General features: G+C 41.0%; 1 protein-coding gene across 2 annotated transcripts; it reads right to left on the bottom strand.

Moving 5' to 3' along the window:
• Nucleotides 1-435: 435 nt before the first annotated feature.
• On the bottom strand, nucleotides 436-21,500 carry LOC120031401. 2 transcript variants are annotated; one of them, XM_038977136.1, is made up of 7 exons: nucleotides 21,321-21,497; nucleotides 18,725-18,794; nucleotides 13,536-13,679; nucleotides 3,105-3,263; nucleotides 1,132-1,185; nucleotides 762-895; nucleotides 436-614 (listed from the first exon to the last, which is right to left on the bottom strand). In XM_038977136.1, the coding sequence occupies exons 1-7, from the start codon at nucleotides 21,327-21,329 to the stop codon at nucleotides 546-548; spliced, it is 639 nt and encodes a 212-aa protein (XP_038833064.1). In that variant the 5' UTR covers nucleotides 21,330-21,497; the 3' UTR covers nucleotides 436-545. The 2 variants fall into 2 exon arrangements, with proteins under 2 accessions (XP_038833064.1, XP_038833065.1); XM_038977137.1 differs by lacking the exon at nucleotides 762-895 and having other exon boundaries at nucleotides 21,321-21,500.
• Nucleotides 21,501-22,725: the final 1,225 nt, after the last annotated feature.

Below are 22,725 nucleotides of genomic sequence, written 5' to 3'. Positions count from 1 at the left end.
GGCTGGATTACCACTACTCTCTGATACGCAATTCAAGAAATGTGTTGATTTTGCTTTTTTAACATCTATTCGTCAAATATCTGAAGGACTGCCAATCAGATGTAGAATCAGTCCGTTTAGCCTTAGCTAAATGTATTTCTCAAACAATTCATTATTTTAGTCAGTTAAGAACAAATTCTTATTTTCAATGACAGCCTAGGAACAGTGGGTTAACTGCCTTGTTCATCGGTTACTAGTCCAACGCTCTAACCACTAGGCTACCTGCCACCCCATGCGTACACCAATGATAACGTCTGCCTTTTACTCTTACTTTTTTGTATGCAAATGTTTTATCTGCAACAGAGTTAAACAGGGAAATAAAACAATTAAGGGCCTGATCCCGAGTCAGTGAAAGTTGACTAAACCCCCCCCCCCCCCCCCATCACTCAACCCCAGCTCAGACAAAAATAATGCACCCAAAATACAAAATAAATAAATGAAACAAATAGACTCTGTTAAACTCAGATTGAGTTGGCTTGTCTGTGTGCTGGAAGTTACATAAAACTTTAGTTTAGGCCCACTTCTACAGGTACTGCAGTGTACCTGTTACCACGGCGACGATCCATATTTCTCTCCTATAAAATATAGACAATTGAATAAGATACAGGACATCAGACATTTTACAACTTCCAGTTCTATTGTTTTCATATATTTACATTCCCAGAAATGTTGAGAATCCTGAAAATATACTGTATCTCTGACAAAGTACAAAGAACACATACCAGACAACTACAATCAATACAAAATCCAATGTAAAATCCAATGAAAAATCCAATAATGCTGGCAATGCAAATGCAAATGAAAATGCAAGTGAAATTGTTCGACCAGTTGGAATTTGCGTCGTTTCCAGATGTTTCTGTGTATGAAAAATATATTAAATCAATAGAACAGGCCAAATCCTCATACAATGGTAAAAGGAACACATACAAATATTGACAATTAATGGGAAAAAAGAGCTTTGGAACTAGGCTATATGTGTTCAGTACAGAGGACACCATGGTTTTTAAATGTATAGCTGTATATGCATCCATCTTAACACTACCCTAAAGCTTCCATCTCTTATACTTTATGATGTATTGAGATTATAATTACCATTTCTGGGTTCATCCGCTTTCACTGCTGACACAATTGATTGTGTCGACAATGCTGCAAATATGGCAAAAACACAACTTAAAAATAGCATTTTTTAAAAACCTTTATTTAACTAGGCAAGTCAGTTAAGAACAAATTCTTATTTTCAATGACGGCCTAGGAACAGTGGGTTAAAACTTCTCTAGGGTAGGGGGCAGCATTCGGAATTTTGGATGAAAAGCATGCCCAAATTAAACTGCCAGCTACTCATCCCCAGAAGATAAGATATGCATATTATTAGTAGATTTGGTTGGAAAACACTCTGAAGTTTGTAAAACTGTTTGAATCATGTCTGTGAGTATAACAGAACTTCTTTAGCAGGCAAAACCCTGAGGACAAACCATTCAGATTTTTTTTTTTGAGGTCACTCTCTTTTCAATGGGTTTTCATTGGGAAACCAGATTTCTAAGGGACCTGCTTGCAGTTCCTACCGCTTCCACTGGATGTCACCAGTCTTGAGAAATTGGTTGAGGTTATTCCTTTGTGTAATGAAGAAGTACGGCCATCTTGAAGTAGAGTCACTCGAAGTGTCCTGTTTGTTAGAGGCACGAGACCAGAAAGCTAGCTATAGTTGGTTTTAATCCTGTATTGAACACAGATCATCCCGTCTGCAATTTTATCGATTATTAACGTTAAAAAATACCTGAAGTTGTATTACAAAAGTAGTTTGACATTTTTTGGCAAAGTTGACAGGTAAACATTTGAGATATTTTGTAGTCACGTTTGAGCAAGTTGGAACCGGTGTTTTTCTGGATCAAACGCGCCAAATAAATGGACATTTTGGATATATATCGACAGAATTAATCGAACAAAAGGACCATTTGTGATGTTTATGGGACATATTGGAGTGCCAACAACAGAAGCTCGTCAAAGGTAAGGCATGAATTATATTTTTATTTCTGCGTTTTGTGTCGCGCCTGCAGGGTTGAAATATACTTCTCTGTCTTTGTTTACTATTGTGCTATCCTCAGATAATAGCATCGTTTGCTTTCGCCGAAAAGCCTATTTGTATTCTGACATGTTGGCTGGATTCACAACCAGTGTAGCTTTAATTTGGTATCTTTCATGTGTGATTTAATGAAAGTTAGATTTTTATAGTAATTTTCATAGTAATTAATTTGAATTTGGCGCTCTTCATTTTCTCAGGCTTTTTGCCAAGTGAGACAGTAGCGTCCCGCCTAAACTCCGATTTTTTGATATAAATATGAACTTTACCGAACAAAACATACATGTATTGTGTAACATGAAGTCCTATGAGTGTCTTCTGATGAAGATCATCAAAGGTTAGTGATTAATTTTATCTCTATTTCTGATTTTTGTTACTCCTCTCTTTGGCTGGAAAAATGGCTGTCTTTTTCTGTGACTTCGCTCATACCTAACATAATCGTTTGGTGTGCTTTCGTCGTAAAACCTTTTTGAAATCGGACACTTTGGCTGGATTTACAACAAGTGTATCTTTAAAATGGTGTAAAACACTTGTATGTTTGAGGAATTTAAATTATGGGATTTCTGTTGTTTTGAATTTGGCGCCCTGCAGTTTCACTGGCTGTTGACGAGGTGGGACGCTACCGTCCCACATACCCTAGAGAAGTTAACTGCCTGTTCAGGGGCAGAACGACAGATTTGTACCTTGTCAGCTCAGGGATTTTAACTTGCAACCTTTCGGTTACTAGTCCAACGCTCTAACCACTAGGCTACCCTGCCGCCCCATTAAAACATGCACATTGACGTAAAGCTGCAATAATGTATTTCAGAACATAAATCAGTTTTGTTCAAAATATATAAATGTTACTATAACTAAATTAATAGTGACACAGGTACACCCTAAATGCTACCCCATAATTGTAATTTTAATAATTATAGTACCATAGGTAAAACAGAGCAGTACATATTATAAAATGTGTGTATGAGTGTATGAGTGACAAGATACATACCTTGTTTAATCTTTATGGTGCATTTTAAAGCATTGTTGTTAATAATAGCAGAGGGATTGAATCCACATTCGGAGTTATTTTTGCAAAAATTCTCCATTAGTTTTTTACATGTTTCTTTCTCCGAAGGTTCAGTTATTTCATGCTTGCATTGGAACTCGCCTAGAAAAATATCACATTCTATTAGGCAACACACATAAAGACTACATCTATAATGCCTTATGAATTACACACTTATACCCATACGGAAAAATTATATATTTAAATCAATTGGAAATTTATGTAAATATATTGGGAAAATGTATTTATCAAACATAAATAAATAAAATATGTCAAATACACACTCACACCTCACAACCTTCTCCACACCGATGACAATATTGAGTCTTTAATTGATCTCTGGTACCTTAGCATTAGGTTCCCAAAGAGGTGTTTTGCATGCAAAAGTTGGATCATTGAGTTGTTGTTGAAAAGATTCTGCAGCTATTGAGGTATAGCCTACTGCCACTTATGAAACAGTAAAAATAAATGAGGTGTTAATTTCGAAAAGACACTTGAACGTAGAACATATCTGTAAATATATATTCAAATATATTTTTCCAGAGTTGTCAATCACAATTTTAAATGTTGCAGAGCCCCGCCTCAAACTGACAAGAGCAGCCTTCACAATTTAGAAATGTATTCCGAAGGAGAAGAGCAGCTGTCACTACCAAAAGCTTTCTCGTGGATAATGGCAATTTATTTGATTATAGATTCATAACATTGAATTAAAATATGTTTTTTACCTGGTGGGTGACAGAGGAAGAAGATCATTTCTTCAACTGCAAGCAAGAATTTTCAGCAAGCTTGTTAACACAGCTAACGTTAGCTGGCTAACTAGCTACTGCTTTAGCTTGCCACCAACATGCAGTGTGACTGACCAAGGTAAGAATTGTTTTGAAAATTAAAGTTGAGTAGAGTTCAGTACAGTACAGTTAATGTCATGCATGTATTAGCCTATTAGCCTACCTGGTGTGTGAACTGCTGATTGCTAATAACTTGCAGATAGTTGTTGACACATCAACCAGGATTAAGGGTAGGGAAATTTGTGACTTGTTTTGGTAATCAGTGGCTGTATTGGAGGGGGAATGGTTTCCCAGGCAATCAGCAATTAGTGTAAGTACTTCAGTCTCCCTTGGTTTCTCAGCGGGAGCTGTAAGCGGCATTCGTGTCAGTGGCAGTCTCGTCGCCAAAAAAAGACGGTTCTGCCGAGTTGTTCTGCGGAGTTCTGAGAGGAAGGCTCCACACCACTGTTACGTTCCCCAGTTTCCGTGTTGTGGTTTTTGTTTGTATGTGTGTGTTTCAGGATGGATTCCTGAAATTCCCACCAAGCAGCTAATTGGTCGGCCCCATTGCTAATTGGAGTTGACCCCGCCCTCTCGTCAGGGGATAAAGCTGTATCCCATTACAGACAACTTCTCCAGCTATATAAGCCAATGTTCTGATGCTCAGAAGAAGAGATGATTAGTGTGTCCTGTGTTGGTTGTTGTTAAGAGAGCTGATGGTTATGTTCTGTATTGGTTGTTGCTCAGAGAGCGCTTCTTTGATTTTTTTTGTGTTGGTTGTTGCTCAAATAGTTTGTGTATAGTATTTTGTAGCCGGTCCTGCAAGGGGTGTGTATGCCAAAAGGACTGTGTTCGTGAGTAGTAATTATTCTGTTTTTTGTTCCCAGGGGGGAAGGGGAAGGCACCTAGGGAGTGTTTAGGCAAGAGGCCTGCGGGCATACATATACACCCCGTAGTATTGTTAGGATTTATGTTTATGCACTATAGCCTGCTAGCATATTGTTTGAAGATGAATATTGTTTTGTTACACACACACACAAACAATACAGATGTGTGTGTGTGTGTAGTTGTGTAATGACTGACCAACACAGGCCATAAAAGCTGTGGTCAAGCGGGAGAGGGGAGGGGTGCATTCTTTAGGCCAACCAGGGTGGTTAGGGCACTGATCAGTACCATATTAAGAATTGTTTGAGTGAAGAATCAAGGGAGAGACACAAGACGGAGCTAATCTACCCAGCAACCAGATGTGGACAAAGGAAAGCACTAAGGGACTTGGACAAGTCCGGGTGCCACCAAAGGCGGATCAAGAGTTTAAACCGCGCTCAGCCTCTACTATGTTAGGCCAACTGGACGAGTTGGAACTAAAGCTGTCATAGTATAAGAACTGCTATTTGAGTACATTCCACAGTTCCCTGCTTTACCCTGCGTGGTGATACAGTGAACCCGTATATACGAAAATTGCATTTACCATTTATCAATTGAGTTTAATTAAAATACTTAAAATATATTCTGTGACTCTGAATCACATTTTGTCCTGATACCAGATTTGAACTGACGCAAATCTCTTTCAGTATGTACTATGTCTATACACACTAGGTAAGACCTGGGCGGACCATCCCCTGTATTTTGGTTGGTGCGGTAAGTAGTGGATAGGCAGGTAAGGTAGGAGAGGGGGCTTTGACATTTACTTTCTTTGCTTCCATCAGCCCCTTTTCCCCATATTACCGTGTGAAGGAATAAATTCTCTGCTTTTGTCATCCTTACTCGCACCTACAAATCCATACCTCTTTCGCTCCACAGGGAGTTGAGTTGTAGCAGGGTGTTGCGTTCCCTCTTCCTAGAGGCGTACGTAACAGCCACTCTCCCACTTAATATCTTACTGAGTTATATTCTGATCTCATTTTTGCTCTTTTGTAGCTTTGCCAACTATGTGTGTGTTTTCTATACCTGTTTGCTCCTGTCTCTGTAGGCCTAACAAAAGCTCCCCACCCCTTTGCTGCAACTCTTCTAATTTAGTGCACCATGCACGACCAACCCATGTGGAATTCAGGGTCTCTGGCAACGTTTGGAACTGCCAATCTGCGGTCAAGAAGAGCGAGTTCATCTCGGGTATGCTGCCCTTCAGTCCCTTGACTTTTTGGCCCTGATGGAGACATGGATCAGCCCAGAGAACACTGCTACTCCAGCTGATCTCGATCTGACTACATTTTTCTCTCATAGTCCAAGAGCATCTAGTTGTTGCACAGGGCTACTCATTTCTCCTAAGTGGAGATTTTCTCTTCTCCCTGTCACCTGTCCATATCCTCATTTGAAATCCATGCTGTTACTGTCACTTTTTCACTCAAGCTTAACATTGTTGTCATCTATCACCCACCAGGTGCCCTTGGCGAGTTCCTCAACGAGCTTGACACCTTGATAAACTAATTTCCTGACAATGGCTCACTGCTCTTCGTACTTGGCGACTTCAACCACCTGATATAATTTCTTTCCAACTCTCTTTCCCCTACTTGCCTCTTTTGACCTCCCCCTTTCCCAACCCCCTGCAACTCAAGGCAGGCGATATGCTTGACCTTATCTTTACTAGATGCTTTGTCTACTAATCTCACTGCAACCCCCCCTTCAGGTCTCTGATCACTAGTTTGTTTCCTTTTCCATCTCCATTTCCTCCAACCCTAGCCACTTAGCCCCAACCCAGACGGTCATGCGCAGTAGCAATCTTCTCTCTTGCTCCTAATACTCTTACCTATTCTATCCAATAACCTCTCCCTTCTGCTAACCCCCCTTTCTTCCCGACCGGTGCGGCCCTCCCCTCCTGCTCCGTGGCTTATTGACTCATAGTGAGCTTACAGAACAGGGCTGTGGGCAGCTAAGAGAAAGAAATCCAACACTCAACTCATCTGATGTCAAAACCTGTATCCCTTGTTTCTTTCCTTTCCAAAACAATTTTGCGTGCAGTATAACAAGTGTTGATCAGATATCTCAGAAAGATCTTGACTAACCAGTCAGTCTTCAAGATGGGTCACTCAACTGAGACTGCTCTTCTGTGTCACATAGGCATTCCGCACTGCCAAAGCTGACTCTCTCCTCTGTTCTCATTCTCCTAGATCTATCCGCTGCCTTCAACACCATGAACAATCAGATCCTCTTCTCCACCCTCAGGGCTGGGCATCTCAGGCGCTACACACTCTTGGATTGGAGCCTACCTGGCAGGCCGCTCCACCAGGTGACGTGGAGACGTTCTGTGTCTGCACTACATACACTCACTACACATGTCCCCCAGGGCTCGGTTCTAGGCCCTGTTCACTCTATACACCAAGTCACTTGGCTCCGTCATATCCTCACAGGTCTCGCCTATCAGGTGGCAGATGTCTCAGCTCCGATGTCGGCCCACCACCTCAAGCTCTATCTCATTAAGATGGAGCTGCTCTTCCTCCCAGGGAAGGCCTACCCACTCAAAGACCTCCATCACGGTTGACAATTCCAGTGACTTGCTTCTGCAGGTTCATGCTCAATAACATCCGTAGAGTACTACACTTCCTCACACAGGAAGCGGCGCAGGTCCTAATCCATGCACTTGTCTGGACTAGTGCAACTCGCTGTTGGCTGGGCTCCCCACTTGTGCCATAAAACCCCTGCAACTTATCCAGAATGCTGTAGCCTGCCTAGTTTGCAACCTTCCCAAGTTCTCCCATGTCACCCTGCTTCTCTGCACAATCCACTGGCTCCCAGTCGAGGCTCGCATCCACTACAAGACCATGGTGCTTGCCTACAGAGCAGTAACAGGAACTGCCCATCCCTACCTTCAGGCTATGCTCAAATCCTACACCCCAACCCGAATAATCCGTTCTGCCACCTATGATCTCTTGGCCCTCCCACCCCTATGGGAGGGCAGCTCCCACACAGCCCAGTCCAAGCACTTCTCTGTTCTGGCACCCCAATGTTGGAACCAGCTTCCCCCTGAAGCAAGGACAGCAGAGTCCCTGCCCATCTTGTGAAAACACCTGAAACCCTACCTTTTCAAAGAGTATCTTAAATAATCCCCATCCCCCGTCATAAAATAAAACACTTGCACTTGAACCCCCCCTCTTTCTAGCTCTGACTATGCTGATAAATTTATTAAGGGAAAATGGAATGACCATGTCTGTGATGTGGTTGTCCTACCTAGCTATTGTAAGATGAATGCACTAAATGTAAGTCGCACTGGATAAGAGCATCTGCTAAAAGACAAATATATATTTTTTTATAACTTGTGAGTCTGCAATAGACACTGGAGGTGAAGGAATCTGCATTGTAAGTATCAATTTGATGTTCAAATACTTATGTTAAGTGCACAGAGGTAATTTGTACATTTTATTTCGTGTTTCAGATGTGACCTTCCATTGACTCCAATGACACAATTCAACAATGGACCAAGTTATTTGAGAAAAAGATTATTGGAAGCATTGTTATCAGTCGAGTCATTCAAACTTTACCACAGAATGCTATTGTGATTTAGTGCTGATTTAAAAAAAATTTTTTTTTTATGTAGCCTAGCTACAGTATGTAAGGTAAAAAGCAAAATTTACCCATCATTAAAAAATGAAATATATTCATTCATGAAATATATTTTACTAGCAACAACAGCATGCAGTCAATGTATTTCCACAAATACAGTTGAAATTGGAAGTTTACATACTTAGGTTGGAGTCATTAAAACTTGTTTTTCAACCACTCCACAAATGTATTGTTAATGCACAACAGCATGTGAAATTTATTGTCAATCAGTGTTGCTTCCTAAGTGGACAGTTTGATTTCACAGAAGTGTGATTGACTTGGAGTTACATTGTGTTGTTTAAGTGTTCCCTTTATTTTTTTGAGCAGTGTATAAACACCATGGGACCACCCAGCCGTCATACTGCTCAGGAAGGAGACGCGTTCTGTCTCCTAGAGATGAACGTACTTTGGTGCGAAAAGTGCAAATCAATCCCAGAACAACAGCAAAAGACCCTGTGAAGATGCTGGAGGAAACAGGTACAAAAGTATCTATATCCACAGTAAAACGAGTCCTATATCGACCAAAACTGAAAGGCCGCTCAGCAAGGAAGAAGCCACTGCTCCAAAACTGCCATAAAAAAGCAGACTACGGTTTGCAACTGTACATGGGGACGAAGATTGTACTTTTGGAGAAATGTCCTCTGGTCTGATGAAACAAAAATAGAACTGTTTGTCCATAACGGCCATCGTTATGTTTGGAGGAAAAAGGGGGAGGCTTGCAAGCTGAAGAACACCATTCCAACCGTGAAGCACGGGGGTGGCAGCATCATGTTGTGGGGGTGCTTTGCTGCAGGAGGGACTGGTGCACTTCACAAAATAGATGGCATCATGAGGTAGGAAAATTATGTGGATATATTGAAGCAACATCTCAAGACATCAGTCAGGAAGTTAAAGCTTGGTTGCAAATAGGTCTTCCAAATGGACAATGACCCCAAGCATACTTCCAAAGTTGTGGCAAAATGGCAACAAAGTCAAGGTATTGGAGTGGACATCACAAAGCCCTGACCTCAATCCTATAGAAAATATGTGGGCAGAACTGAAAAAGCGCGTGTGAGCAAGGAGGCCTACAAACCTGACTCAGTTACACCAGCTCTGTCAGGAGAAATGGGCCAAAATTCACCTAACTTATTGTGGGAAGCTTGTGGAAAGGCTACCCGAAACGTTTAACCCAAGTTAAACAATTTAAAGGCAATGCTACCAAATACTAATTGAGAGTATGTAAACTACTGACCCACTGGGAATGTGATGAAATAAATAAAAGCTGAAATAAGTCATTCTCTCTACAATTATTCAGACATTTCCCATTCTTAAAATAAAGTGGTGATCCTAACTGACCTAAGACAGGGAATATTTACTAGGACTAAATATCAGGAATTGTAAAAAACTGAGTTTAAATGTGTTTGGCTAAGGTGTATGTAAACTTCCGACTTCAACTGTAAGTTTTTCTGGGTAAGTTTCTAAGGATTGTACAACCTGGATTGTACAATATTTAAACAATTCTTCAAGCTATGTCAGGTTGTTGATCATTGCTAGAAAGCATTTTCAAGTTTTATCATAGATTTTCTAGTCGATTTCAGTCAAAACTGTAACTAGGCCTCAGGAATATTCAATGTCGTCTTGGTAAGCAACTATATTTTGCCTTGTGTTTTAGGTTGTTGTGCTGAAAGGTGAATTTGTCTCCTAGTGTCTGTTGGAAAGCAGACTGAACAAGGTTTTCTTTAAGGATTTTTCCTGTGCTTAGCACTATTCTGTTTCTTTTTATCCTAAAAAAACTGTAGTCCTTGCCGATGATAAGCATATCCATAACATGATGCAGCCACCACCATGCTTGAAAATATGAAGAGTGGTACTCAGTGATGTGTTGTGTTCGATTTGCCCCAAACATAACGCTTTGTATTCAGGACAAAGTTCATTTCTTTGCCACATTTTTAGCATTTTTACTTTAGTGCCTTGTTGCAAAAAGGATGCATGTTTTGGAATATTATTATTCTGTTCACTCTGTCATTTACACTCTGTCATTTAGGTTAACATGATCTTTGAATGAATAGTTCATCTCTGTACCCCACACATACAATTATCTTGAAGGTCCTTCAGTCGAGCAGCAAACTTCCAACACAGATACAACCACAAAGACCAGGGAGGTTTTTCAATGCCTCAAAAAGAAGGCACCTATTGGTAGATGGATAAAAAATAAAAAGGCAGACATTGAATATCCCTTTGAGCATGGTGAAGTTATTAATTACACTTTGGAAGGTTATCAATACACCCAGTCACTACAAAGATACAGGTGTCCTTTCTAACTCAGTTGCTGAAGAGGAAGGAAACCGCTCAGGGATTTCGCCATGGGGCCAATGGTGACAGTTACATAGTTTAATGGCTGTGATAGGAGACAACTGAGGATGGATCAACAACATTGTAGTTACTCCACAACACTAACCTAATTGAGTGAAAAATAATAATATTCCAAAACATGCATCCTGTTTGCAACAAGGCAACAAAAAAAATCCAATATAACACATTACTGAGTAACACTCAATATTTTCAAGCATAGTGGTGGCTTTTATTTTTTTTTTAATTTATTTCACCTTTATTTAACCAGGTAGGCTAGTTGAGAACAAGTTCTCATTTACAACTGCGACCTGGCCAAGATAAAGCAAAGCAGTGCGACACAAACAAAAACACAGAGTTACACATGGAATAAACAAGCGTACAGTCAATAACACAATAGAGAAAAAAAAATCTATATACAGTGTGTGCAAATGGTGTGAGGAGGTAAGGCAATAAATAGGCCATAGTAGCAAAGTAATTACAATTTAGCAGATTAACACTGGCGTGATAGATGAGCAGATGATGATGTGCAAGTAATGATACTGGTGTGCAAAAGAGCAGGAAAGTAAATAAAAACAATTTGGGGATGAGGTCGGTAGATTGGTTGGGTTATTTACAGATGGACTATTGTTAAGGGAATTTATATGTTTAAAGTAATGACTAAAGAATTCCACCGTGAAATGTAATTATTAGATTATGTAACATGTATAAGAATAATTAGACTAACGTAATTATTAGATTATGTAAAGTAAAATGAATTGGAGTGATAGACTAAAGTCCAATAAGGTTTGGTCGAGACAAGTTAAAGGAGAGAAATGTGTGACTAAGAAAACACAGAGGACAATTGAACTATACATGACCTGACCTGGTTGGAACTCTGAAAAACTTACGACAGGAAAGAGACCCTGTCAAGGTCCCTCTAATCTAGGGAGGGAGGGAACGGCATGGAACTGCCAGCTTGGTAGTGATAAACGAGGAATGTGGACTGTGGGGAAAGATACATCCCACCTACTGTTTGTGTGTGCGTGTAAGTAGGTGGGGGGGTGGGAGTTATAAAATGACATGTCTTTGCATTTTTTACTTTAGAACGCTCTCTGAATAAACCTTACGGCCCTTTTGCAGAAGCTGAGTCTTTGCCTAATTATTATTAAACCCAGGGTCTTACAAACCTTGGGGATTGGTCAAAGCTTAAATAATTGTTTAGTTATCGTCATTGGGATGGAAAATTCTCGTGACAACAATGTACAGCTGCAGCGAACGGTTAGCTGCTCAGATAGCTGATGTTTTTATTTTATTTTTTATTTTATTTTAAATTTTATCCCATTTTCTCCCCAATTTTCGTGGTATCCAATCGCTAGTAATTACTATCTTGTCTCATCGCTACAACTCCCGTACGGGCTCGGGAGAGACGAAGGTTGAAAGCCATGCGTCCTCCGAAGCACAACCCAACCAAGCCGCACTGCTTCTTAACACAGCGCGCCTCCAACCCGGAAGCCAGCCGCACCAATGTGTCGGAGGAAACACCGTGTACCTGGCCCCCTTGGTTAGCGCGCACTGCGCCCGGCCCGCCACAGGAGTCGCTGGAGCGCGATGAGACAAGGATATCCCTACCGGCCAAACCCTCCCTAACCCGGACGACGCTATGCCAATTGTGCGTCGCCCCACGGACCTCCCGGTCGCGGCCGGCTGCGACAGAGCCTGGGCGCGAACCCAGAGACTCTGGTGGCGCAGTTAGCACTGCGATGCAGTGCCCTAGACCACTGCGCCACCCGGGAGGCCTAGATAGCTGATGTTTAAAGTTAGTGAGGGAAATGTAGCTTCAGCTTGAAATGTAGCTTCCGTAGCATGCGCTCCAGCTTCAGCGATTTTTGCAATTCGTTCCAGTCACTGGAAGCAGATAACCGGAAGGAAAGGCGGCCAAATGAGCTGTTGGCTTTGGGGATGACCAGTGAGATATACCTGCTGGAGCGCATGCTACGGGTGGGTGTGCTACGGCTGCATCATGTTATGGGTATGATTGTAATTATTAAGAACTGGGGAGTTTTTCAGGATAAAAAAAAATAGAATGGAGCTAAGCACAGGCAAAAACCTAGAAGAAAACCTGGTTCAGTCTGGTTTCCACCAGACACTGGGAGATTGACCTTTCAGCAGGAGAATAACCTAAAACACAAGGCCAAATCTATGCTGGAGTTGCTTACCAAGAAAACAGTTACAGTTTTGACTTAAATCTACTTAAAAATGTATGGCAAGACCTGAAAATGGTTGTCTAGCAATGATCAACAACCAAAAGTAATAATGGGCAAATGTTGCACAATCCAGGTGTGGAAAGCTCTTAGAGACTTACATAGAACGACTCACAGCTGTAATCGCTGCCAAAAGTGCTTCTACAAAGTATTGACTCAGGTGTGTGAATAATTATGTATTGACCCAGGTGTGTGAATAATTATGTAATTATGTAATTCAGGCTGTAACACAACGAAATGTGTAATAAGTCAAGAGTATGAAGATTTTCTGAAGGCCTTGTACATGTAAATATTTTTCAGTATGGGTAGTGCATATATCACTTCATATAACCTGTCATGACAACTCATAACAAACTCTACACAAGTAGTTATAACACCCTATGATTCATTTTAAGACCAAAATGCATAATGCACATTCCTACTTATTTGAAAAAAAGTATGTCCCAGGTGACATAATGCATTATAACTAATCTACAGATGGGACAGGTAGTAGATGAGCTTCTTACCGTTCCAAACTTTAGAGCAAATAAATTGCACTTGTTTCAGGAAACCATTCCATCCACAGGCTGTGGTGGAATTGCACATTTCTTCTTTTGCATTATTTGTGCAAGATACTTCAAAAGATGGCTTAGCCAAATGCATTTCAGAGCCTAGAAATCAAATAAAACATAATTGAGATTTCAGTTAGAGTTTTACATGTAACATGAAACAGTATTGACTGTTTCCCACTATATGTTTTTTCTAAGTGTATGTCTACATTTCTTACAGTAAGAAGTATCACAGTATCATATCAATAACACACAATGTTGGGAATAACAATTAATTGTACTGTAATTTAGGTTAGGGGTTAAAGGTACAATCAGCAAGATAAAATCATCATACATAATGGGCCGACTTCCTGCTTACAAAATATCAATTCAAATCTGCCAGCAATGCCATTATTGATTCTTCACAATGTGAGCTGCCTCAAGGGAGGGTGTTGTTAATGAGCGGGTCCCTTATCTGGACGCTTATAAGAAATCCCGCAACAACATCTGACAAGCCATCAAACAGGCAAAGTGCCAATACAGGACTAAGATCGAATCCTACTACTATGGCTCTGACGCTCGTCGGATGTGACAGAGCGGGCAAACTATCACAGATTACAAAGGAAACCTAGCCGCGAGCTATCCAGTGACGCAAGCCTACCAGATAAACTAAATGCCTTCTATGCTCGCTTCGAGGCAAGAAACACTGAAACATGCATGACAGCACCAGCTGTTCCGGGCAACTGTGTGATCTCGCTCATCGTAGCCAATGTGAGTAAGATCTTTAAACAGGTTAACAATCACAAGGCCGCAGGACCAGAGAGATTACCAGGACGAGTACTCAGAGCATGTGCTGACTGGCTGGCAAGTGTCTTCACTGACATTTTCAACCTGCCCCTGACCCAGTCTGTAATACCTACATGTTTCTAGCAGACCACCATTGTGCCTGTGCCCAAGAACGCCAAGGTAACCTGTCTAAATGAGTATCGCCCCGTAGCACTCACATCTGTAACCATGAAATGCTTTGAAAGGCCGGTCATGGCTCACATCAACACCATCACCCACTCCAATTCACATACTGCCCCTACAGATCCACAGATAACGCAATCTCTATTGCACTCCACACTGCACTCTCCCACTTGGACCAGAGGAACACCTACAGGCCCCTCAGGGATGCATGCTTAGTCCCCTCCTTTACTCGTTATTCACTCACGACTCCATGGTCGCACACGATTCCAAAACCATCATTAAGTTTGCTGACGACACAACGGTGTTAGGCCTGATCACTAGCGACGATGAGTCAGCCTACAGGGAGGAGGTCAGAGACCTGTCAGTGTGGTCCCAGAACAACAACCTCTCCCTCAATGTCAGCAAGACAAAGGAGATGATTGTGGAGTACAGGAAACAAAGGACTGAGCAGACCCCATTCACATCAACGGGGCTGTAGTGGAGCAGGTCAAGGGCTTCAAGTTCCTCAGAGTCCACATCACAAAGGATCTATCATGGTCCACACACACCAACACATTCATGACGAGGGCACGATAACGCCTCTTCCCTCTCAGGAGGCTGAAAAAATTTGGCATGGGCCTTCAGATCCTCAAAAAATTATACAGCTGCACCATTGACAGCATCTTGACTGGCTGCATCACCGCTTGGTATGGCAATTGCTTGGCATCCGACCGCAAGGCACTACAGCGGATAGTGCGTACAGCCCAGTACATCACTGGGGCCGAGCTCCCTGCCATTCAGGACCTCTACACCAAGCTGTATCAGAGGAAGGCCCTAAAAATGGTCAAAGACTCCAGCCACCCAAGTTATAGACTGTTCTCTCTGCTACCGCAAGGCAAGCGGTACCAATGCAACAAGTCTGGAACCAGCGGGACCCTGAACAGCTTATACCCCCAAGCCATAAGACTGCTAAATAGTTAGTCTGTGTAGCTGGTTAAATATTTAACTATCTGCATTGTGTCACGTTCCTGACCGGTTTTCTGTTATTTTGTATGTGTTTGACGGTCAGGGCGTGAGTTTGGGTGGGCGGTCTATGTTATGTGTTTCTATGTTGGTAAAGGGTGACCTGATATGGTTCTCAATTAGAGGCAGGTGGTTTTCATTTCCTCTGATTGAGAGCCATATTAAGGTAGGTGTTTTCACATTGATTGTTGTGGGTGGTTGTCTCCTGTGTCTGTGTTTGTCGCGCCACACGGGACTGTCTCGGTTTGTTTGTACGTTCGTTCTTTTGTGTAGTCTGTTTTTCCTGTTCGTGCGTTCTTCGTTACATGTAAGTTCCTACATATCAGGTCACCCTTTACCAACATAGAAACACATAACATAGACTGCCCACCCAAACTCACGCCCTGACCGTCAAACACATACAAAATAACAGAAAACCGGTCAGGAACGTGACACATTGACCCTTTTTGCACTCTCTTTTGACTAATAACATACACTGCTGCTACTGTTGATTGTTTTGTCTAGTCGCTTTATTCTTAGTTATATGTACTGTGCCTTCAGAAAGTATTCACATCCCTTGACCTTTTCCAAATTTTGTTGTGTTACAAAGTGGTATTAAAATGTATTTAATTGTCATTTTTTTGTCAAAGATCTACACAAAATACCCTGTAATGTCAAAGTGGAAGAAAAATGTGCACATTTGTAAATTAATTATGAAAAATAAAACAATAATACATCTCAATAAGATAAGTATTTAACCCCCTGATTCAATACATATTTGGCAACCATTACAACTGTGAGTCTTTCTGGGTAAGTTTCTAAGCGCTTCGCACACCTGGATTGTATAATATTTGCACATTCATCTTTTAAAAATTATTCTACTTATTGACAGCTTTTCATTATTTCATTATTTAAAATTTCAAAAAACAGAATTCCACTGAGTTTATGGGGTATTGTCTGCAAGCCAGTGACACAAAATCTCAATTAAATCCATGTTAAATTCAGGTTGTAACACAACAAAATGTGGAAAAAGTCAAGGGGTGTGAATACTTTCTGAAGGCACTGTACATATCTACCACAATTACCACGTATCTCTGCACATCGACTGGTACCCCGTGTATAGCCGAATTATCATTACTTTGTATTTATTATTAAGTGTTATTACTTTTCTATTATTTCTTAATTTTCTTTCTCTCTGCGTTGTTGGGAAGGACCTTAAGTAAGCATTTCACTGTTAGTGTCACGTCCTGACCAGAGTTCTTATATGTTGTGCTTGTTTTAGTGTTGGTCAGGACGTGAGCTGGGTGGGCATTCTATGTTGTGTGTCTAGTTTGTCTGTTTCTGTGTTCGGCCTAATATGGTTCTCAATCAGAGGCAGCTGTCAATCGTTGTCCCTGATTGAAAATCATATATAGGTGGCGTGTTTTGTGTTGGGGATTGTGGGTGGTTGTTTCCTGTGTCAGTGTTTGTGCCACACGGGACTGTGACGGTTAGTTTGTTTGTTATTTTGTATAGTGTCTTGTTTTCGTGTTATTAAATCATGGAAACTTACCACGCTGCACATTGGTCCTCCGATCCTTCTCGCCTCTCCTCGTCCGAGGAGGAGGAAGAGCTAGACTGCCGTTACAGTTAGTCTACACAGCATGTGACGAATAACATTTTATTTGAATTGGGAAGACTCAATAATGGCAGTCTTGGCAAATTCTGTTATCTTGATTATGATGTCTGTAGGCAGGAAGCCGGCCTGTTTTGTATGTTAATGTAATCAGTGTATATTTAAGTGCCTTGCTCAAGGCCATAACTTCCAATAGGTAGCACCTGTGATATTGATGCCTGCAACCTTCCGGTTACCGGCTCACTCCAGTCAGAATTCCGCATCAGCTGTGAGATTCAAACCAGCCCAGCACTCTAACCTTGATGTCACCACAGCCCAACTGCACAGTAGCCTAATTACAATGCGCTATGATGTGACATTTATGATGTGCTAACAGATGTGTAATATACACTACATATACAAAAGTATGCCGACACAAATTAGTGGATTTGGCTATTTCAGCCACACCCTTTACTGATAGGTGTATAAAATCGAGCACACAGCCATGCAAACTCTATAGACATACACTGGCAGTAGAATGACCTTACTGAAGAGCTCAGGGACTTTCAACGTGGCACCATCATAGGATGCCACCTTTCCAACGAGTCAGTTCGTCAAATTTCTGCTAGAGCTGCCCCGGTCAACTGTAAGTAGTGGAAACGTCTAGGAGCAACAACAGCTCAGCCGCGAAGTGGTAGGCCTCACAAGCTTACAGAACGACCGCTGAGTTCTGAAGCGCGTAGCGCGTAAACATTGTCTGTCCTTGGTTACAACACTCACTACCGAGTTCCAAACTGCCTCTGGAAGCAACGTCAGTACAAGAACTGAGCTTCATGAAATGGGTTTCCATGGCCGAGCAGCCCTACACAAGCCTAAGATCACCATGCTCAATGCCAAGCGTCGGCTGGAGTGGTAAAAAGCTTGCCGCCATTGGAAACACGTTCTCTGGAGTGATGAATCACACTTTACCATCTGGCAGTCTGACTGACTAATCTGGGTGTGGCTGATGCCAGGAGAACACGACCTGCCGGAATGCATAGTGTCAACTTAAAGTTTGGTGGATGAGGAATAATGGCCTGGGGCTGTTGTTCATGGTTTGGTCTAGGCCCCTTAGTTCCAGTGAAGGGAAATCTTAACGCTACAGTATACAATGACATTCCAGATGATTCTGTGCTTCCAACTTTGTGGCAACAGTTTGGGGAAGGCCCTTTCTTGTTTCAGCATGACAATGCCCCCAGCACAAAGCTAAGTCCATACGGAAATGGTTTGTTGAGATCGGTGTGGAAGAAGCTGACTGGCCTGCACATAGCCCTGACCTCAACCCCATCGAACACTTTTGGGATGAATTGGAACGCCGACTGCGAGCCAGGCCTAATCGCCCAACATCAGTGCCCGACCTGACTAATGCTCTTGTGGCTGAATGGAATGTCCCTGCAGAAATGTTCCAACATCTAGTGGAAAGCCTTCCCAGAAGAGTGGAAGCTGTTATAGCAGTAAAAGGGGGGACCAACTCCATATTAATGGCCATGATTTTCGAATGAGATGTTCGACATACTTTTGGTATGTTAATACCATCAGACCATTTTCTAAGAACATAGTGAACAAAATAGATTGGGTGCCTTACCTTGTAAGATAAAGGGAATTCGTGTTAACAGTATCAACAATATGATACAAAAGTAATTTGAAGATGTACTCTGAAAAAAAAAATATATATATATGAACATTAAAGCCATTTATAGCTGCATATGTCCCTTAACTGGCATCAGTGGGACAAACAGTTTAGGGTTTGTACCAATTCAGTCTTCAAATGTTTAAAAGCAAGTTCTTTAATTTCAGGTCATTGCACTCTCTCTACATTTTAAAAAGTAACAGCAAATTTGGCAAATGAAAGGGTAATAGACCTCCACCAAACATTCGACCAACCAACAGTTAGGTCCCACATTGAGACAGGATACTAAGAGTCTGTTACTTGTGTAAATATACTAACCATAAATAATAATTGAATATTGCTAACAATGAGGTTATTAAGGACTGGTGGTCAGTTAATACATTACTTGTAATGTGTGAATGAGAAAACACTTAAATATGGACTATTAAATGGCTAATAATACATAATGAAGGCATTCACATCCTAAATAGACCACTTAACTAAAAATTAGTACGTAATATGTTTTATCTCAAACAAAGTGTTACCATTTGGGGGTGTGTGCCCTGAACTTGATTATGTAGCTCCCCTTCTTTTGCTTTTGTCATCTTCCTGTGTTCATTTTTTTTTAAAACTGATCTACGTTATAAAGTGAAGTTACAGGAAATAGGTTGTTCATTTTCAAGTTGGTCGGGACTAGAACGATCTACAGCATCATGTGCAAACTTATTTTTTTTATCTTGTTGTTAATCCAAGGTAAAATACTTTAAAATTATATCTTAAATCAACTGTTGTTGTCCATCATAAGGATAAATTGCTATGGTTGAGAGAATGGAAGTTATTTCTAAATTAAGATTATTTATGAAAGTCCTACTTTTTAACATAAATACTTGAGGTTTAAAGCAAACTCCCTCATTATCTATGCATTGTGTTCTCTCCTAGTTCCTGCATCTGCTAGGGTGTGGGTGAACCAGTGGTCCTCGAAAAATGCTTACATAGTAGGTGAAACAGCAACTCTCTATTGCAACATTACCTCAGATCAAGAGGAAATAACATTTTGTGGAATGAAATGGGTCATCAAAGATCAAGGTGATCTGCTAGAAGCAGAATCCTATAAGCATCGTGTCAACATGAGCTCCACCAACACTTTTGCTTCCATAACATTGAGAAACCTGACCTTAAAAGACACCATGCCAACCTGCATCACACAGTGCCACATTGACGGTGACTTTCAAAATACTTTCGGGAAGGGTGGCACACTTCACATTTTTGATGGTATGTGTCCTACACCACCACTGCATTTTTGTATTATCATGTTCATTTAAATTAGGTTATTTTGTGGTGAAAGAGTAATCTTCATTGACTGCAAGTTTCAAAGCCTTCCAAGTTTTTGAACAGGCATCATGTCAGCATGATGTACAGTATGTATTTTATTTATTTTAAACATGCTGCATCAGATTTTCTAGTGATCCCGTTTGAAATGGCAGAAAATGTAGTACAGAAAATGAATTGTCTAGGCTATAGATCTGGACCATGTAGCATCTACAATACCCTATAGATTAAATAAATAAAACCATTTAAGTTAATTCTATAACATAGCCATCTCTCCTTTTCCTTATCTAAGACATCAGCCAGATGACAACACTGGCCCCAAAGTTGACAACACTGGTCCCAAAGAGTAAGTATTGATACAACATGACTTGTTTGCTCTGTTTACAAGATAAAGCACTGTAGGCCTACTTAGCATTCCAGCTATAACATAACTTCCCAACTCGACATGACAGTGACAAACACTTTCCTCTTGTTTTTAGAAATCAAAAAAGACAATTCTCTCCATTGGCTCAATTACATTTTTCTGAGCATAAACATCTTGATTTTCTTTGTGGCCACAGTTATTTGTGTGTCATACTTCCGAACCCAAATGAAGAATTAAGGAAATGTATAGTATTAGCAGCCCTGTTCCTGTGTGCCCTGTCCTGGTGAATTGATGATCGACATTTTTTTTAATCAGTGTTGACTGTAGAAGGTATGTTTGTCTGCTGGTAAATTTAAGATAACTTTTTCCTGGGCTAGAATTCTAAGTATTTATGCCCAGTCACTATCTGAACACAAATAGGTTTACCATTTTTATTAAATACAGTGTTTTGATCTATACATCAAGGCATATTATATTTCTATTGTGTAACTGCTTTGTATTGAATTTGTTTGTTTGTTGCTGTTTTTTCTTAATATGAAACAAAAGTATGCATTATGGCTAAAGGCATTAGTCAGTCATTAGGAAATGCGCTAAAATCAGTTCTGTCACTTTCCACGCAGTAAAAGTTGGTTGATAATGAAATGTTGATTGAAGTTGAAAGGGAATTTATATAGTATGCTATCGCGGCCATAAACTATAGTATGCTATGTTCAAGTAGACTGTCCTTTTAATTTGTCTACATATATTGTTTATTAAATGTTTTCTGACATGGGTTTCACCAGAGGCTTGCTTTTACTTTCATTTACAGAAGTTAAAGTAACAATCGAACTCTGATTCGAACTAGCTTATAACTATATATGAAAAGGCAACATATCATACCTTGGACATCGCACCTGGAGACAACTGTTGACGCTGCAAATAAATAGCAAATTAATTCACGTTCTCGCCGTGGCAATCAAGTTTTCTGTAGGCACGAATGTCCACTTTACTGCATGAGGTCGCCACTAGTTACCACAGCTACAAAGTCATAAACGCTGTTTATTTCTAACTTTATCCCTAATCTTAACCCTGCTGCTAACCTTATGCCTAACCCTAACATTAAATTAAGACCATAAAGCGATTTATTCCCCACGTAAATTTGTGTTTGCTTGTTGCCGTTTTTTCTTAATATAAAATAAAAGTATGCATTATGGCTCAAGGCCATGCCCTATTCAGTCATTAGGCAAGGCGCTACAACCAGTTCTGTCACTTTCCACGGAGTAAAAGTTGGTTGATAATGAAATGTTGATTGAAGTTGAAAGTGTCACGCCCTGACCATAGTTTGCTGTGTATGTTTCTATGTTTTGTTTGGTCAGTGTGTGATCTGAGTGGGCATTCTATGTTGTTTGTCTAGTTTGTCTATTTCTATGTGTTTGGCCTGATATGGTCCTCAATCAGAGGCAGGTGTTTGTCGTTGTCTCTGATTGGGAGCCATATTTAGGTAGCCTGTTTTGTATTGTGGTTTGTGGGTGATTGTTCCTGTTCGTGTGTTCCTGTGTTGAGTGTTCACTATTTCGGGATTGTCGTTCGTTCGTTCGTTCGTTTCACGTATTCCTACTAAAATGGATACTCACCACGCTGTATCTTGGTCCGACATTTCTTACTCCTCAGACGAGGAGGACGAAGACTACCGTTACAGAAAGGGAATTTATAAAGTATGCTATCGCGGCCATAAACTATAGTATGCTATGTTCAAGTAGACTGTCCTTTTAATTTGTCTACATATATTGTTTATTAAATGTTTTCTGAAATGGGTTTCACCAGAGGCTTGCTTTTACTTTCATTTACAGAAGTAACAATCGAACTCTGATTCAAACTAGCTTATTGTCACGCCCTGACCTTAGAGATCCTTTTATTTCTCTATTTGGTTAGGTCAGGGTGTGACTAGGGTGGGCAGTCTAGTTTTTCCTTTTGTAGGTTGGCCTGGTGTGGTTCCCAATCAGAGGCAGCTGTCATGGAAGCAGGCGGAGGCAGCGAAGGAGCAACAACAACGACACCGGGGTTTGCGGCCACAACGATATCCTGAGAGGCAACCTCCATTTTTGGGGGGAGGCACACGGGGTGGTTGGCGGAGCCAAGGTGGGCACCAGAACCAACTCCCTGTACTCACCGTGTGGAGTTGGTCACCGTTCAGGTGCCATGTTTTCCGGTTCTACGCACTGTGTCTCCAGTGCGCCTCCACAGCCCGGTGCGTTCTTTGCCAGTTCCCCGCACTTGTCGGGCTAAAGTTGGTATTTGTCCAGTG

The sequence above is a fragment of the Salvelinus namaycush genome, chromosome 37 (genome assembly GCF_016432855.1).
Source record: "Salvelinus namaycush isolate Seneca chromosome 37, SaNama_1.0, whole genome shotgun sequence".
Classification (NCBI taxonomy): Eukaryota; Metazoa; Chordata; class Actinopteri; order Salmoniformes; family Salmonidae; genus Salvelinus; species Salvelinus namaycush.
This window is presented reverse-complemented; position numbering and strand designations above follow the sequence as displayed.